The sequence below is a fragment of the Drosophila innubila genome, chromosome X (genome assembly GCF_004354385.1).
Source record: "Drosophila innubila isolate TH190305 chromosome X, UK_Dinn_1.0, whole genome shotgun sequence".
In the NCBI taxonomy this organism is placed as follows: domain Eukaryota; kingdom Metazoa; phylum Arthropoda; class Insecta; order Diptera; family Drosophilidae; genus Drosophila; species Drosophila innubila.
In genome coordinates, this window is record NC_047626.1 from 26,038,924 (window position 1) to 26,053,294 (window position 14,371).

Here is a 14,371-nt window from a genome sequence, read left to right on the forward strand (position 1 = left end):
GTTTTTCGCGTAATTAATTACCTATACATTTTTCAATAAATTTCCAATTAATTTTCAATTATAAAATTATATTTCTTTCAACGCATAAAGTTTCACAGTGCATTTGCACTCTAACAGGCCCATTTTGAGTTAACATTAATATTGAGTGACGGTTTACTGTGCCCTTACCAGCTTCTCCGAGTGCACAACAGTGGTTGGCTTGGGCGAAGTTAACAGAGCAATAACATTAACAGTCGCATGCTAAGCGAAACTCACTCAACAACTTTTGACGTTGCTGATTTTGTTTTGCTTCTTGTTACGTTTTCAGTTTGTTTTGTGCGCGCGTTCCGGACGGTACTGATTGCCGCGTGTGTGCGTCGTCGTCATCATTTTGCCGCCGTCGTTGTCGTAGTCGTAATTCGTGCGAAAGCAAACCCAAAACGAAGCTGGTAAAAACGTTGTATGGTTTTTATGTGTGTATCTTCGCTTTGCTTGCGCGTCGATCGCCAGAAGCCGCAACAACAACAACAACGCGCAATGATCTTTCAATATTTTTGTTGGTTTTTTTTCTGTTTATTTTCGATTGTGTATGAGTGTGTGTGAATTTTTTGTATGAAAATGAAAATGACGGCAAAATGCATATGCAATAAACGCGAAAACAAAACAAAATGATTTTATTAAAAATAACAACAATTTATGCAAACAACAATATACATATACATATATATTTTTTTTCTTAGCTAGACATACTTGTGTGTTAGTTTGCGAGCAGTGTGTGTGTGTTTGTGTGTGTAGGTTTGTTGCTGAAGTTTAAAAAGAATTGCATGTTAAAAACGAGTTCTTGCAACAAGCCAAGTTAAAAGAAAAGGGTTCAACAAAAGCCACAACAGCACAACAACATAAAAGAAACACACAAAACAACGAGAAGAAGGCGAAGACGAAGAAGAATTCCCATTAAATTGTCGCTGACTGCGCTGCTGGCTTTGACTTGCCGTGCATTTGCTCTCTGATCGCGAGCTCTCGCTCTTTTGCCTCGCTACCTGCGGCAGGTGTGCGTGTGCGTGAGTGGGAGCGTGTGATCGAATGAGTGAGTTTTTATGCGAATGACAGCACAAAGAGCAAGTGGTGCTAGATCAATATGACGTTAGCATTTGTTTAACTTTTCATTCGCTTGCTACTCTTCTATTTCTACTTCTTCTACCTCTGCTTCTTCTTAAGTGTAGTGTGTGTGTGTGTGTGTGTTTGCCTCTCTTACTCACACGCCTCATGCTGTTATGTTGTTGTAATTATCTATTGCAGGCACATAAAAATGTTAGCAGCAGAGAAAATGTTCAACAAATATTGTAAGCGGCAAACCAAATTGAAAATATAAAATAATCAAACTTTTGCCAAGTGAAAATACGATATAAACAAATATAAAGAAACAACAAAAATTATAACAAAAATAAAAACAAATAAGTCAAGTAAAAGGAAAGAAGAAGAAAAAGCTGAACAGCAATCAAACGCAGCCACAACAACAACTGGCGCAAATGAAGCAAAGGCAGCGACGATCGTTGGCGTCGTCGTCGCTGCGGCGCGTCAACAAAAAACCAGCAGCAGAAAAGAGAAGAATAACAACAACAGCTTGGCTCAAAATGCTACTGCCGTCGCTGCAGACGTCGACAGCGCTGCTTGTGTTGGTGCTCGGCTTTGCCGCATTTAGCTTGGACAGCTGCTCATGTTACGCGGGTAAGTTTTGTCTTGTTGTCCCCTACTCCATTTCTTCCACTTATTCTCGTTCTCTCGTTGCTCTTGTTGTTGTCACTGCTGCTGCTGCTGCTGCTGCTGCTGCTTTATTATTATTATTTCGTTTTATTTTCGGCATGCCTGGAAAACAAGTACAAAACAAACAAGCCCGTGGGAATTTGCTGGTTCAAAGCTAAGCAGGGAATTAGGCAAAGCAAGACGGTATTTAGTAGTAGTAGTTGTTGTAGTAGTGGGAGTAAGAGTAGTATTACATTGGTAGTAGATGCCTTGGGCAATATTTAGTAGTTGTTCGATGCGCTTTTGATGAAAATCATTTCGGTATTATTATCAAACTAAGGCAAACAAACTGACCCCAAAAAGTCGAACCAGACGTAAACACTTGAGATTAACACGTGTCTAATGCACATGCATATGTATGTATGTATGCACATAAGTGTATTTATAACTACAGTGTGTACTCACTCAAATGCACAAAGCAAACAGAAAACCAGTATAGAAATTAGAAAAAATGTTGTTTCAAATATGCATATTTTAGTTTAATTTTATGTTTTTAAACGTGAATACTTGCTGGTTATAGTCAGCATCCGATATAATAAACAGCTTGAAATATAAAACACCCATAATAAGATAATTGGTACAATTATTATATTAATTGCAGATCTACAAATTTTAAACAAAATTAAAAAAAAAAATAATTAAGCTGAATAAATATAATAGATAGGAATTTTTTGTATACACTGTAGATTTCAGCTGCTTGAAACTTGATTGTGAAAAATTGTAAATTCAACACCTTGTCTCGCTGATTATTTCCACAGAATTTAAGAATCAAAAAAACTCAAATTTAGAGCATACACTTTCCTCTATTTAGAGTGGAATGCGCAATATGAATAAATTGAAAATATGACGAAGTGAGACTTTTTTAACTGGAAATGAAGTATTATTAAAATCACAATTGAAATTTATTATTTGAAAAGCGAGAATGTAGACTGTACGATATGTAAATAAATACCCCCATTGTGGAAAGAGCTTAAGAAACGAAATCCTTGACTTTCGACTGCAGACTGTAATTGAAGAAATGGTAACAAAATATGTTATATTTATAAAGGAAAAACTGGATTTCAACTCTTGGCGAACTTTTTTTTTTAAAAGCAAAAAATCTACAATTTATGAATATAAAGATAAAAAATATAACATTTAAATTGAAACATAGTTTAGCTGTTGATAGAGTAACAAATTCTTACTTTCGGGTTCACTTTCTGTTAAGATTTTTAAAAGGTTAAACTAGAGTATGACTAAAAAACAGAGTTAATCAATCGATAAACTTGTCAACTGCTGACAAAAAAAAAATTTCCACTTTCGGGGTAGATTTTTAAAAGCTAAAAAGCTTACAATTTTAGGCTGTACACAGATTGCAGAGTTAAATTGAACAACAGAAGTTTGAAATCAAAACTTTCTCTTGAAATTGTGCTGCAAATTGTACGAATTGTAGAGCAGTTGTTTTTTTTTTTATATATTTTTTATATAAAACATTGCACTCTGTCGGATGTTGTCTTGTTGTCTCCTGGATTGTTGGCCGTCCAATTACTTGCAGGCTTAAGTGTAATACTTTTGGGCTTATTTACAACACACCTGACTAATTAAGCACTGCCAGAAACATTTCTGGAGGGTAGTTGAAGCAAAGAGAGATGACAACGATTTAACAGGGAATATTCGTTTGTGTACGATAATTTGTTTGCTTAGGCTATAGATAATTAATCTTGGGGCTTACATGAATGAGAGTAAATTACGATTTTGTGAGGCATTTAATCCTCAAATGTTGGTATGTGTATGTGCCCTGTCTATTCTGGCCATCACAATGTATGCTTTTAATTCAACAATTAACTGCACGTTTTGAAAATTAATTATAATTAAATATAGATTGCTAATTTCTCTTTTAATCAATGTCACAAATAATGTGGGCAGAAAAAACACTGATTAATTTCATTAAATAAAATTTTTTCATTTGTAAATCTATATATACTATATATGGCTTTTTCATAAAACATTTTTTTTGTCGACTTTTTTGTAAAGTAATAGTTTTTTTTTAATAGCTCAGTTATGCTCTATCTTATATCATTTTTGTTTTGTTTAAAAGTGTTAAAATTTGCTTCATTTCAAACGTTTCATGCTATAAGATATTGTGTATTTTAACTTTCAATTTCATGCTATTTAGTGCCATCAATACATATTCCATATTATAGTAAATTAGTTGAACTCATTTCATTCATCACTGTTCCATTCCATTAGGTGCTTCTCAATTTAAATCCATTAGTCGATGCACATCTATTCTATTTCCAATAGACGGTTCATATTCTCTTATTATATTTTCCATTTCATTCCATTTTGTTTCACTTAATTGCACAAAATTTGGATCACAACCTTTGAAATTTCAATTAATCATATTAAGTTAATTGATATACTTAAAACCTTCAATGCATTAAAAAAAATTTATTACTTAGCAAATACAGATATTCATTAAATTCGAATTGCCAAAAACAAAGACCGGACAGGCTAATTACTAAATGTAATTGCTAAATGAAAATCGTAGCATTAGAAAATTAACGCCGTCAAAATTATGAACAAACTCCTTTCAATTGAAATTTTCATGAACTCTGCCTGAACACAGTCACACACACACACACACACACACACCATATGCTACTCCAACGTACGTACACATGTGCATATTTGATATACCTGCATGGATTCCCACTTTGACATTTGGGGCCAGAGGAAGACCAATACTAAATACTATATAACAAACAACAAATAGCTAATTTCGACTACCAAATACAGAATACGAGTTAATTAACAGAACAAGTACGCAATTTGAATATGAAATGCACATTTCACATTTACACAAAGTTAACAACGACAAATGTTAACGTACAAATCGAAATATATTTGAAACACCTGAAAATACATACATACATTTACCCAAATATCTAGTAAATATATATACATGAAGAAGTATCTGAGATTGTATTATTTATAATTAATATAAATATAGATTAATATAAATATCTCGGATTTGATCTATCTGTTGCACTCTTCAATTCCTTCTGAAATCATAAAACTTTTAATAACCATCTTACAAATCCTGGTATCATCTTTATATCCCCCATATCTCAAAACGATCGGAGAATAGAAAATTGGCAATTTTAAAAATGGAAGTACAAAATAAATTTTGATCTTAATAAATTAAATTTTTTATATAAAGAACATTTATACTACAATTTTTTTAAAACCTTTACGTACAAACTTAAATTTATTTAATTTTTTAATGTTAAATTTCTTAAAAAAACAAATTTTTATTAATTTTTTGTGATTTTTATTTTAGAGATCATATTTAAACTAACCGGACGGAAGACCTACTCAATATTTCAAAAAAATTTATCTTTTAACCATAATTTTGAAATGTTCTTAAATTAAATTTCGAAAACGGACTTTTAAGATTTAATTCAAGCAATAAACAAATTGAGCCCTATTTGCATAAATGACGCAAACGACATTTTTCCGAAATTTGTTTTATTTATGCAAATGTGTTCATATATATTAAATTTTAATTTTATATATTTACGGAGATATTGGCCTGTCAATTATAACGTAAGCGACAGACGGCATACGAAACACGACACACGATAATTAAAAAAAACTCTCTCATGTAAAAATTGATTATTGTCGCTTGCGTCTTTTATGCAAATAGGGCTTGATAACATTTTTTTTACACTAGTATTGGGGCTAAATTGGTTTCTTTTGGAACGAATCTTTTTAGGTTTCTTCAAATTGAAGTTTTACATTTAGGGAAGGTCATTGAAATTTTTTTTATTGAATTGCATTCAAATGTTATCCATGTGAGTTGTCCATTGATTTAAAATTTTTGTTTTTGTTTTGTTGAACCTTGGGAATTCTAAAAATGCGAGTGACACCGACGCAACGTCGACACTGCTACCACGATATTTATTTATTTATTTTATTTTTGTTTATTTCTTTGGGGCTTTTTTATGTGATTTCTTTAAGAATTTCGCAATATTTATTTACATATTTAATATGACGCTTCGCTCTGGCCTCGCCCAAGTACTTGACGGAGATTTCCACAGAGTTGTGAGTGTGGAAACTGCTGATGAGGCTGGCAGGCAAATAAAAATAAAAAAGGTTTCCCATTTCCTATGTCTGAGCATATTATGTGATAATTATCTGTCTCAGATCGGACGTCCAATCATTTTGACACCTGTTTCGTATTTGCACTTGTCTCTTTATATATATATATATTTATATCTCACTCACTTCTTCTTGTTAACTGGCCCAACACACAAATTGACAAATTGTTTGTGCAGCTGTTTGCCACTTTCTTTGCCATATTTTTGTTTGCGTTGCATGTGAATTTTCGTCTCTTGCAGTTTCTCACAAACTTCTCCGATTACACACACAAAAACAAATCAAAGCTAAAAAAGACATAAATAATAATAAAAGGTGCAGGCCTTAAATTTGCGATTTTTTTGTGACACACATTCAACAAAAACAACGGTGTGCAACAAAATGTTGCAAATTGTGCAAAACAATTTTAAGGTATTTTCAATTTGTAGACTCTTAAGCCGATCACAGCTAGAATACACGGGCAAAGGAATATTTTGTTATTACCCTTTATATTCTTTTGTAAAAATATATTATAATATATAGTATTTCAAAGTATTTCTATATACTTTACATGACTTAAAATCTTGTATTATAATCAAGGTTCGGCGGTTCGAACCATTGAGCAAGACATCGGTTCGGTTCGCGAACTGGTTTATATTCATACAATTTCATACAAACAATTTTTATTGTTATACAATTTTCTCTACATTTCGAAAAAATTAAATTTTCTTTAAATAAATTAAATTTTGATGATAATTTTAATTTATTCGAAGGTTTAAATATGAATATTATAATAATTATTATTATTTTAATCCGAAGTCTCAAATAATTGCGTAATATTAGAAAACAATTAGAATAACTTTGTTATTATTTCGAACCGAACCTTTTATTTTAGAAAACGGTTTGGTTTATGTTCGGATTCGCAAAGTAAATAATTTCAAGGGTTCGGTTTAAAATCCGGTTCAGGCTGCTTAAATACCCGAACCGAACCGGTTTTACGAGGTTCAGTAAGGAACCGATTTGCACCCTTGATTATAATATTATTTTGCACTTAAAATTAAATTTCCATTTTTTTTTTTAAGTCATCAGAAACTTATAAAAATGTTTGAATCTTAAAAAAATGTTTCGTTTTCTTAACATTTTATTTGTAGTGTATTCGACTGTGCTTCACATTTATATTTTGTATGAATATGGAAAAATGTTTGCGTCATGATTCGAAAACTTTTAATTTTTCAGCTGACAGAAAATCCGAGAATTGTCCCCCTTTTAGCTAAGTTGCCCTGCAGTCTGTCGTCTTGCCACGCCCCTCACCTTATTGCCAGCTTACAGGAGGGGAGATTGGTAGCAACATTTATGTTGCAAGTGACTTGCAAACTGTGGGCCAATTGACGGTTGGACAAGTACTTGCTGCCATTGCTGTTAAGCCAATAAGCGCATTTTGTTGTGCAGCTGTATGTGTGTGTACGTGTGTGTGTGTGTGTGTGTGTGCGAGAGTGTGTCAGTGTGTATATTGAGGTTTGGGTTTTCGGGTTTTGCGTTCTGTTTATAATGCCGTATACTCTGATTATGCCTGAGCATATTTCAAATATTTAACGCTTTACAAACATTTTGGGGCCTCATTTAATTGAAAGAGTGAGTGAGAGGGAGAGAGAGTGGAAGCGTATTAGATAAATCAAATTTTGCTATCCCAACCATTGTTGAGAGCATTGTTTTATTGCGTACCAAATTGATTGACCCACAAACGACAACAACAACAGCAACAACAACAGAACAGCGACAATAATATTAAAAGCTGCAGCATGAACCCCCCGGTGCAATATGCAAAATACCCCATGCCCCATGTCCCATGCACCAAATAGCCATATGTGGTGCACTCTTAAAATTTGTGCATTATTCTAATGCGTTTTTATTGACAATATAATCGCATTGAACATTTTGATGCTGCATCACCATCAGTAGCTGCAACATCAGCATCAATATCAAAATCAGCATCAGCATCAGCATCAGCATCAGTAGCATAAATAACAACAATAACAATAACAATTATCCGATATATGTACACTATCCAGTCTACAATCTCCTCCATCCTTTGCTTCCTTCCTTTCGGGAATATATATATGCAAAGTGCCTTTCACACAATGGCAAAAATCAGCAGGCGGTCAACAATTCGAATCTCCCAAATTACATTTCACAATATTCAATGGGGCTGCGGCATGTGGTGGCATGAGTTGTGTTTCGGTTTTTGAGGCGACAACCGGTCATTGCTCATTGAAATGGCATCGCATTGAGTGGCATGAAATTGTTCATAGCGCATTGCAGTCCCCCCTCTGTTTTTATTTTATTTTATTTTAATTTTTTTTTTTTTTTTGGCAGAAAACTTGTCAGTCTCTTGCTTAGTGTCATTGCCACTGTTCCGAGTTCCATTTCCAATTTACCAGTATACCCAAGAAAAATAAGTTAGCTTAGATTTTCAAAGTCATTTACACTTCAAGCTCATTTTTTTGTACTTATTTAAATTTAATTTCATTCCAATTCGAGTTCTATTCAATTTCAATTATTCCCTGTAACAATTTTTAATTAGCCTGTTTATGTAAAGCTTTCTAAACTGAATTTAAAATTGGACAAAAATTAAATGCAATCTTCAACCAAACAACTTCCTCCAATGGGGTATTATATTATCATAAATAGTAACTAAATAGAATGATGCTTTTTGTTCTGGAAAAAAAAAAAAAATTACGGAAAACAAGCATAACATTTCTGTCCATTTATAAAGCTTTCACAGTAGTTGGTAAGTTGATAAAAGTTTCGTTTTTTGCTTTGACTCATCTGATATTATTGCTATTTTTTTTATAGTTTCTATTTTTATTTAATTTTTTGCGACAAAGCAAATTGTAAATTGCAATGCTTAAAGAGTTCAGGCAAGAGGTGAGTTGTTGTTGTTGTTGTTTTATGTTTTTATATTGTAATAAAACAATGGCGAAGTTGGTATTTAATTGCTTAGGAAATCGGAATTCTGGTACAACTAACTGTTAACCTTGCCAACGAACCTCTTAAGTATTCTAAAGTTTTCTCTCCGAGAACCTTGCACACCTTCTTCTTGTACATATTTCCGTGGCACAACACTCAATAAATTGTTGCTGTGATTTGTTGTTATTTGTTTGCTTGTTCGCTTTGGCGCGCATTTCAATTAGCATTGTGCCACTTGCAACAAAGTAAAGTAAAAACAAAATAAAAATAAAAATTAAATGAAAAAAAAAAATAAAATGCAATCAACTCTGCTTTTTTCTTTTTACTATTTTGTTATAGACAAAAGTCTATTGTTGCTGTCGATGCAACAGTTGTTGCTATTGTAGTTGTTGTTGCCTTGCGGCCTGCGTTGCATTTTGAGCAGTCATAAATAATATTTCTATATTTTGAGGTTTGTTTTATTGTGGTGCTTAGGTATTTGCTGTCGTAGCCAGTGTTAAGCATTTATTTAGCTGTTAATGAGCTTACAAACATACACACAACGCCAATGGCCACGTGCAACAATTACAATAACAACAACAAGAACAAACAACTTGTCCGCATTTAATGGGTCAGTAAGAGAAAATGTTGCAGTAGGTAATAAATATATTGAAAAAATCTTAATATAAATACTAATATAAATACAAATATAAAAAAAAATAAAATAATAAAAAAAATAGTAAAAAAATAGTAAAAAAATAATAAAAAAATAATACAAAAATAATAAAAAAATAATAAAAAAAATAATAAAAAAATAATAAAAAAATAATAAAAAAATAATAAAAAAATAATAAAAAAATAATAAAAAAATAATAAAAAAATAATAAAAAAATATAAAAAAATATAAAAAATATAAAAAAAAAATAAAAACAAAAAAAGCAAAAAAAAAAAATATAAGCAAAAGAAATATCTAAAAATAAAAAATTTCACTTAAATGTAAATAGGTAAATCTAATCCTCATGAATTTTAAATGCACTACAGCTATAGCTAAAGTATCCTTTCATACACTATTATGGGTTGAACCTAGCAAAAGCAAACAAGCAAACATAAAATTCTTGTTGAAATGTAATGTGCATTTCCAAAATATTTCAAGATTTATAAGCTGATTGACTTGTTGTTGTTAATGTTCTTATTACTCTCGAGCATAAACTTCTTTTTTTTCTTACTTTTGTTGTTGTATGTAGCACACCAATTGTTTGTTGTAATTAATATGCGAGAGGTGAACTCAGAGCTCAGAATTTGCTGCCAAGCAGCAACTGACTGACTGACTGATTGACTGCACCATCAACAATGGCAGCACCAAACGATCAAGGCCAACGAGTTGCAACAACAACAACAACTAGTTGCAACAACAGGGAATGCGGCTGAGTCTCAACGGACCGCTCGCTGAGTATCTGAGCTTATTGGTCACCTTTTACCGCATTTGCATAAACTGAAAAATGCCCCCATATAAAAAAAGCTAAGGAACAGCAGAAAATTGTAGTTGATATTTCAATTCCCTTCAAGTTTTGTATCTATAAAATTGTAATAGAATACAAATATATTTGCATAACAGAATTTTTAATTTATTAAAAAAATAAATCAAAATGAATCTTTCCAAATGCGTTACATATTTGCTGACAAATTGATAATACTCTCTACTAGAGTATCAAAGCTATAAACATTTTTTATAGGCGAATTAAGCCTATAGAACCCGTCGCAGGCCAGGTGCAAATTGACTGCAGTCACAGTCCAAGCCATAAGTGCATTTGTGCGTGTGAGTGTGTGTATATTTGCTGCCTGTTTTGTGGCGACATTTGCAGTGCCTTTGCGTCGCAGCTATCATTATACATTTCCGGTCTTCTGACGATCCCAATCGGAAAAAGAGTTGCCGTCAAAATGCATCTTTCGCAGAGGAAACAAGTGGGAAATGCTAACCGACTGTTAGTTACCCAATTCTTTATTTGCAAAGCAATTAATTGTTGTAAATTCAAATAATGTTGACAGTTTTTAATTGTTACCAGTTAGTCAGGTTTTTTTGTATTTTAAAAATCTTTCGAATAATATAATCGGACTGTCATGAAATATCTCAAAGTCTATAGCCTTAAAATTGACAAAGTTGCAAAACAATTTTGATTTAATTATACGAACCATCTTCTGACTGTAAAACACTCTTTTATTTTGACTAACATGCTTGCACTCTTTGTACTGTTTAAGTACTGGGTCTCACAACCATAACAATTTGAAGTAAAATTCTACTTTTTAATTTGCCACATAATAAATTAATTTTTATTGTGCATTTTTTTTTATATTTATGTGTGAAAAATTCAGGCATGCTGTCATGCACTTTGCTCCTGCTGGGCTGCACTTCTATGCTGTGAGGTAGAGAGCTAGGAGAGAGACACACACATGTATGCACAGCTGCAGAGTCGCGTTAGCTTAGCGCCTATTGTTGGCATTTACCTTTTAGGCTGTCTGCCTCCTGCTTCGTGTCCCTCTCTTCTCATTCCGGCTTGCAATATTGCGCTATCAGGTAGCTGAAACCCTTAACAGTGTCTCCCTTTTGGCTGTCACTGGCCTGTTACTTACTTCTGACCACACTGACCGACCACTCACCGTCGTGACGGTCGTTCTCTCGGTCACTCACATTGCTGTTGTTTGGCTTTGGCTTCTTTTCTTATTGTGCTTCTTTTTTGGTTTTGGCCCCCATGACGATATATCGTTTAGATAAACGAGTTAGCACTGCGCCAACTTGGCCATCTCTCTCTGTCTGTCTCTCTACTTATTTTGGGCATTCACATTTCGGCTCAGATAATAAATATCTCATAATGCTGTTTAAAATGCCAATTACCCAAATATATCTTGCTTCTTTCTCCAAATTAAATCTCCCGTTTTGACCAATTGACTCACTGATTGGCGAACTAAATTATCATATAAAATTTTCTATCTTCGCTTCTCATAATCATTGCGGACGGCAGTTCGCGCTAGTGACGAAAGCAGCACGAAGTTTTTCTAACTTACCTGGGTCATTAGATAAGGTGGTGTAAGTGGGAGGAGCAAAATTTAAATGGTTGCAGCTAATGGGGCCGTTGGGGCCTTTTGATAATTTTTTGTTTAATTGTGGTCAAAATTACGCGTCGATTAATACTTCGATCACCCGAATCCGATAACTGGTTCAAAATATAATTAAATTTAAAATTGTTAGTGCACTTCTCAAATTGAAATGAAAAGTCAGTTTGTTTGTTTGCTTGTTTGTTTGATTGTATCGAATCGCTTAAAAAAAGCTTAGATTGAATGATGGGGATTTATTCCTCTTCGAAATTCTAGAAATGCTTTTTCTTCGACTTTTTTTAAAAACAGCTATTTTAGCGGGAAAACGGTAGATGCCGCTAAAATTAAAACCCCAACAGTTTCCAAACCATATAAGCTACAGATATGTCCTGTATATCGTTGGAAAGCTAAGATTAATGACTTTTCGGCGTTCCCTTAAACTTTTACAAACAATTTAGTATATATAAATTATATGTATATAATAATTATATTTTTAAATAAAAATAGTTTGGCACTCGGCACACTACGCAAAAAAGTCGACATTCGTTTTAGCCAAAAATAGCTTTTTGCACAGTACCCGAATGCCATACTATTTTAATTTTTAAAATTATTTATAATATTAATATAATTTATATATACTAAATTGAATATTGTTCGTCACAAAATTGGATATCAGAAATTTTGGGGCATCTAGACTTTTACCTCGTGAAGAGGGTTTTTTTTGGAAGATTTTTACTGACGATAATTCGATTATCAGCGGTTTTCAAAGCCATGGTTTATTTCAACGGCGTTGGCAGAAAAATGTATCAGAGAGTCCACCAGAAATTATTGCAAGTATCAAATTCTTGTGATACTTGAACAGGGTGCATGTTTTCTGGTGAATGCACCCATTGAATTTAAATTTGTTGAATTAAAAAAATTAACTAAATTCAATAATTTATTTTTTAAAACATCATAAATATATTTTGTTACTATAATTTTTTTAAAAAAATATGTTTCATAAAACTTTTTTTTAATACATTTTTCTTTTCTTTTTAGGTAAGTTTCTTTGTTTTAAACATCAACTAGGCGATGACTCAAGTTGGAATTGTTAAAAAATAGGAATGATAACTAAATCACATATGAAGTCGCTGATACTTTCTTATAAAGTAAGTTCATAATTATGAGTTCCTTCTTAGCCGAAGGTAAATAATAGAATTTGGATTTTCAAAAAATCAATATTGAAACACAAAAATGTTTAAAAAGAATGGTGTATGCAATTTTTATTTTTATTTATCAGTAACCCCCCAATAAATGCTAAAGGAACATTTTATTTAAAGTCTGAAAACAATTTTCAAAGCTACAGATTAAGAAATCTCAAAATAATTTTTCTAAAAATAAAATAAATTCCCTTTTATAATCCCCCTTTGAATATTGAAGTTCTTTCTTTCTCGTTTGCGTATCCTTCTATCTCTCTGTCTATAATATTATTGTTGAATGTTTTTCAATAAATTTCAATAAACTTCATTTCATTTATTTTTTTACTTTTTTTCGATTATAAAATTGAATATATTTTGCTATGAAAACAATGTTAATTTTCCGTTTCACGTTGAATTGCAAAAGTTATTTGTTAATTGCATTTTTATAAATAAATTGGTTGGATTCCATAACATGCTGATTTTCCTCCCTTTTCTGCTATCTTATGGTTTTTACTAACACGTTGTCGGGTCAGCAATTGGTAAGACTAAATGGCACATGTCATGCAAACTTGACTGCCTGGGTAAGTGCCTTTGGCGTGTCCTTGGTGAACTGTTGAAATCGAGAATTTATTTTCCTATACCTTTTGCATTTTGAAATGCCAATAGATGTTGCATTTATTGCTGAAATCAGACCATGGAATGGGGGAGTGTGGGAGGTAGAGAGTGAGAGACAGGGGCATCCTCTTTGAGCACTCGCAGAGCTTATTTTATTATGCACATATTTTATATTCTTTTACACGCCTTATCAACTTTACATAGACTTCAATCTTCAACCTTTGTTAGCTGTAGGCGCAGTCACCTTGCCCCTCTTGAGCTTTTTGTTGTTTTTGTTGTTGTATTTGTTCATTTTGTTGTTGTAAAATTCTGCCTCCCTCAGTTGACGATTTTAAATATTAAACAAGTCCAGGCAGAAAAACAACAACAACAACAACAACTACAGCAACAATAATAATAACAACAACTCTTGTGCACGTTGCCAACTCTTTTGTTTGCCCTCGCTGCCCCCTTTACCCCCTCTCCTTTCCCTCTTCCTTTCCTTTAGGTAGGCAGGCAGGCACATTTAGCATTTGAAGTTGTTCAGTTTGCCATTCTGTTTGCACGCTGACCCAAGTCTCTCTCTCTCTCTCTCTCTTTCTTTTTCTCTTACTCTCTCCCTCTTTCTCTCTGGCCTAGACAAGTGGCAAGACTTGCGGCTT

The 14,371-nt window shown here is 32.7% G+C and overlaps 1 protein-coding gene across 1 annotated transcript in view; it reads left to right on the forward strand.

The window, feature by feature from the left end:
• The first annotated feature begins 311 nt into the window (after positions 1 to 311).
• The window catches only part of LOC117793674 (protein sidekick), a 104,842-nt gene continuing 90,782 nt past the window's right edge, over positions 312 to 14,371 (forward strand). Inside the window, exons 1-2 of the mRNA XM_034634062.1 lie at positions 312 to 428; positions 1,279 to 1,707. Coding sequence (XP_034489953.1) covers positions 1,509 to 1,707 — 199 coding nt within the window. The 5' untranslated portion in view covers positions 312 to 428; positions 1,279 to 1,508. The remainder of the gene's footprint in view (positions 429 to 1,278; positions 1,708 to 14,371) is intronic.